Consider the following 5,572-nt stretch of genomic DNA (forward strand, 5'->3'; position numbering starts at 1 on the left):
AGCTACTAGATATGTTATTGGTGTATTTAAATCCCTCTGCTTGTAAGAATACACATTTCCTCTTAACGTATAGAATCAAACCCGCAAGCATATCAACACAATGCTACGAATTACATCTTACATTGCTGGTTCATACTCTCATTTGAAAAATTGTTTAAGCACAATGCATTACATGGACCATTATTTCATAAATGTTAGAAAGATAGGCCAAGTAAATAAAAAGTGTATCCTACATAAGCGAATAAACAAGAGTGGTAGTTGGGAAGAGTATGATGAAACCATTTTGTAAGTTGAATGGGATATATGCACATTACTTTGGCCATCGCATTAGAGATCACACCACATTAGGCTTCTTTCGCCAGGGTGATGTTAGTGAAAAAGTTGACTCTCTGCAGTGGAGAGGAGTCGCCACATCCTAGTTCATCTCTGCATTAGCGTAACAAGAAGATGACTTTGCCCATCCTAACATATGGATGGCAGAGATCTTGGAGGTCTGTTCTGGAACTTCAACTAGGAAATCAATTGTTACGAATAAATGGAAGAATCAGGGACTCACAATCTTCAGTTATACGACAAGGGAACTCGACCGTTCACTCCCTATACACTTCCAAGGACGAAAATACAGTCTCACCCACGGATAAATCGGATCCGAATTTTACTAGGACAAAAAGTTAAACACTGGAACATCGCCACCAGCCTTAAATTTGCAGATGTGGTGGAATGTTGCGTGTCAATCAATAATATATGTATCAAAACAATCAGTGCACTTTAATGGAAATTGAAAGCTAATTGGCACAAACCGTAATGAAGCAGTCAAGGCGACTGTTTCCAAACGTCGACCATAGAAGGAGAATGCACACATATGTTGTCAATTTAATTATGAAAGTTAGTCTTAAGTGGTAGTGGAGGATCAGGACAATCAGCCATGTAAACGTACTTCCATACATTGTTTAGTACCTGAAGCTGCTCCTGGACGACGTGACGAAGGATGCCGATGGATGTTCATTTCAAGCCGACGTGGAATTTTTGGTTACGTAGTTTAATAAGACGTAAGAGTTTATCGACATGGACAGAGAAACAGCAAATTTAGATGACATTATCGACGAAGCACCTATGAATTTCTTTCTGACTCACAATAAACTGAGAGTATTGGTAAATCAGGGTCTATTGACGACGTTTAACCACGATGAAGTGTCGGACATAGAGATTGGAACATAGTGAGTGTCAGGAACGACGGTTTATGAGTTTGATGAAGATTATTTTCATGTATACACAACCACATCGAGAACTAAACTTGGAAATAGCGCTGAATGAGAACAGGATACGCCCTCTGCAGGCCTCAGAATAGGAGAAAAAGGATCTAACCTGACACAGACCTGTTGCATCACTCCCAGTGGTATCGAGGTGAATGGAAGTACTTGTCAGTGACTGAATGAGGGAATACATGAATAAAAACAATGTGCTTTATGTGCCTTAACGTAAATCTCGTTGATTCCCATGACGTCGGAATATGGGGGTCCATAAGAAGCGATAAGAATTCATGCAGACCTCCGGATTGCTTGACAACAACCAGGAATCGGGATGAACATTTGGTTACAATTCAACCTTATAAAATGTCATATCCTGAACGTTTTGCCTCATGATGACTATCAACCATAGAGAGCTTGAACACAAGCTAAAACTACATTGATGATGCTATCACTGAAAATGTAGCCATTCACTTTATGAGATGAAAACTCGGCGTGATCTCTCGAGAACTCTTTTTGAATCGCTTTGACACGTACTCACGGTCTAAACAGGACGATCAGAACATTGTCACACTATCTATCCTCAAAGGAGGCGTAAATCTCTTAGTGCGAATATATGGACGGGAAAAGAAGTAGGTGACGAGAATGAGAAACAGACTGTACGGCGATAGATCTCAAGGCTTGCGATCATTTTCACTCTACTACGAGAGGAGGTGGTCTGGTAATGCCACGCAACATGCTAATTAATGTAGGTCATCTCAATGCAACCATCACATCAGAAATCACCAGAGTGCTTCATGAGGTGACTTTCGAAAAATTACACATCCTGGTAAGAATACCCAAGTGAATAACCTCCACCTGAAATTCTCCTCTAGTCGAAGCAGACACAGGCCTCGATGGAGAGAGCTTGAGGAGGGTATCTGATAATTACGTACTTCGTAATGAATTATTATCTCCATTTTGAACTAGTTGTAACAAATTGATGTCGCGTAACTCATCTACCACTGCAATCACCACATATGCTACTCTATTCTTGGTTCATTTATTATAATTTCCGCTCCCCACTTTATTCTCATAATTCGGTCAGATTGCTAAGTGATAAATTTATTTATCTAATTACTCCTTCAGAAGATCGTCTGCTCTCAGTTCTGCTGCATTTTAATTTCCTCTATGATTTTCTACGTCTCAACTAATCTACCTTCTATATGGTAATTTGTTGACGGTTGGTGTCAGAAACCCTAATTTCTTAAGAGAAATGAACTCATTCAGATCATAAGTTATACAAACCCACATCATTTAACGAACTGTTCAGGATTAGTGCAGCTCAATAGCAAAGTTAACAATAATCGGAGGTTAGGAAAAACGTGTAACCAAACAGAAGTAGCAATAATGAAGCTCATGGAAATCAACCATATTTTGCAAACTCGTAATATTCGTATTCTGTCTATTGAATATTGGATGCTACTGAATAATGTGTCTTGTTTTTCTACATTCAAGGAGCGGGGCCGCGTTTGGCGAACTTCTGATCACGAGGTGACACAATGACAAACACCAAAGGTTATCGTCGAGGCACAAGATACTTATTCTCTCGAAAATTCAGGCACCATGGACCTCTGCCGTCTTCGGTTTATATGCGAGTGTATCGACGTGGTGATATCGTAGATATAAAGGGTGATGGTGGTGTCCAAAAGGGTATGCCCCACAAGTCATATCATGGTCGAACTGGTCGCGTCTATAACGTCACTCCACATGCTGTTGGAATAATCGTCAATAAACGTGTCGGGTAAATTGTTTTGGCTTACTAAATTTCATTTACAGTAATCGTATAATTCCTAAACGAATAAATGTAAGGATTGAACATGTGAAGCCCAGTAAGTGCAGAGAAGATTTCCTCCGTCGTGTGAAAGAGAATGACGTAAAAAGACGGGAAGCAAAAGAAAGAAATGTGTTTGTCCAACTGAAGCGACAGGTAAATTGTCCCATTTTCGTTTATCATATTTGTCTTAGCCTGCCCAGCCAAGGATAGCTCACTTCGTAAAGACCAAAAATAATCCAGTTGTCACTGTCCATCCGTTACCGTATGAACTCATTGCTTAAATCAAATATAATTGTTAATGGTCTGTATTTCTTTTAATTGTCGTACGTTTGTGTAGGTTGTAAAAGTGATAGACAATACGCTATTTTGACGATTAGTTAGTTGAGTTAGTCGAGAACAAGTAGTGTCATGTGACTGTTGAGTGCTATATGGGTTTACTAGTCCACATGTACAACAAAATGCCTTTAAATGTAGTTCAAATATGTAGAAAAACTGCCGAGAAGACAACTTGTGTGAAAACGTGCGGGGGCTTAGATTTTGTGCAGCGAGATGCTTTCAACCGACGCAGTTGATACTTTTATCTACCTTATTTATGATGCTTCCGTACCCCAAAACAATGGTCGTGCTCATTTTCTCACAAGTCATCAGTTTGTTTTTTTCAGGAGATTTGAATGGTCTGAGATTACCTAGACATGTTTTGTAGGGTAGGTTCCCCATGCTTTCCGGCTTATATTATGACTCAGAATGCATGTTGGGTAAACGGCGGGTTTAAAACTATTCAGTTTCTTTTTATTGCTATTATAGACAGTGTGCGCATTGTTATTTATGGTGTGAAGAAATAATGCAATATTTGCTGCAGTTGTCTAACCCTTCTATTTTTTATTTTGGCGTATTGTTAGATTGATTCCCCGAACGTCGTATCCTAGGATTCAAATGTTCCATAAATGCTACAGTGTTTTCGTCGAGACTGCTTGGTCGATTGGTCTGCATGGATCTAATAAAGCCATGTTCTATTATCTGACAAAGGCAATCGAATGTCGACCATTTGACAATAGGTTAACATCAGTGACTTGAATATTCGAATGTGATTTAATTTGGTTTCGTTAGTGGCTGAGGAGACAAATTATACGAATATACAAGTTATTTTTGGTCTACAGGTTTCACCAAAGATATGCGTGTTCGTGAGAGATTACTGAATCCAAAATTTTTCGGTGTCTGTGGTGCCTTAAAGTGAAGGAATAACAGCCTTGCCATAGCTTTATTATTGGGTGGTTCGTCGCATTTCCTACAGTTATTCGTGACTGATAAGCATGTTTGTGAAGCTAAGTTACTTATTTCCGTTGCGTGTTCTTCCCTAAGATCTTTTAGTAGATTGTTCGTGTAGGATGTAACCCTTCCGTTTATCTCTTTGCTTACTTGTCAGTTCCCGTAAATTTATCAGATATATACAACCATTCAAGTGAGGTTTAGTTTCGAGTGCATTTCCTTCTACAGATTATTCCATAATAGTCGGAGACTTTATAAGGTATGTAAAGTGACTAGATGAGAAAGCTGGTGAGCTAGAATCACATGAGCTTGGGTTCCTCTAAATCATACATTGAAGGTTGTAGGGTATTGTTCAGAATTGGTTTTGTTCCTGGTGGCTCTGTATTAATTGTAGACATCATACTTTGTGGTTGTAAGTAGTAATGTTCGTTTGTCATTTTGACAGTAATGTTTATTCCTTACTACTGTTTCTGATGACTTGATTATAGTTTTAGATTCTAGCCAAATCTTGCCATTTCACATGTTAGGTTTTTAACTATCTAAAGCTCTCTTTGATTGTATCGTATTTCCGTACAAATATTTAAAAGTTGTTGAAAACATCTAAATCCTGTATTTTCTCTTGAATTCACATCTTTTTTATATGAAAAGGTGAATTCTTGCTACATGAGATTCACTGAACACAACTCGTTATATCTTTATCTAATATTATGACTTCCTCAAGTTTATGTAAGATGGAAATATTCCGATGAACGTTAAGGACGGTGTAGTTCATGAAAAACTCCCAGAATCTTGAACACCTAAGCTTACTATCATTTCACACGTATTCGTTGGTCTAAAACTGGCGTAGTTGTGCTCATATGACAATATCTAGTTAATTGAGTAGTTATGCTTAGCGACATTTACATACATGATCTCACTTCTAAATGTACACGTGAATTTCAACTGGCTGACCTGGTATTCTGTACATAACTATTTAAGAATTAATGTATAAGCCTTTCAGATAAGTGTCTTATTCAAACACTACAATGATAATTAGTATACGACTTGATTAGAAAAAACTAGGGATTGTGAGTTCATTGTATTTATATTTTGGAAAGATATGACACCTCAATTTTAGCACCTTTCTAAACGGTTTTTTTCTGAGTTGTCAGTATTGTTTGTAAAGGTGGGGTCAGAATCTGCGATATAATACATAAATAGTATCAACCTAAGCTAAAGAAGTTCAAGGCTCAGCACTTAGTGT

The 5,572-nt window shown here is 38.1% G+C and overlaps 1 protein-coding gene across 1 annotated transcript; it reads left to right on the plus strand.

The window, feature by feature from the left end:
• Positions 1–2,788: 2,788 nt before the first annotated feature.
• RPL21_2 (60S ribosomal protein L21) lies at positions 2,789–3,903 on the plus strand (the record flags this gene model as incomplete). Its single annotated transcript, XM_012942332.2, has 3 exons — positions 2,789–3,030; positions 3,066–3,216; positions 3,255–3,903. 3 exons carry the CDS (start codon positions 2,789–2,791, stop codon positions 3,342–3,344), a joined length of 483 nt encoding a protein of 160 aa, XP_012797786.1. The 3' UTR covers positions 3,345–3,903.
• Positions 3,904–5,572: the final 1,669 nt, after the last annotated feature.

The sequence above is a fragment of the Schistosoma haematobium genome, chromosome ZW (genome assembly GCF_000699445.3).
Source record: "Schistosoma haematobium chromosome ZW, whole genome shotgun sequence".
In the NCBI taxonomy this organism is placed as follows: domain Eukaryota; kingdom Metazoa; phylum Platyhelminthes; class Trematoda; order Strigeidida; family Schistosomatidae; genus Schistosoma; species Schistosoma haematobium.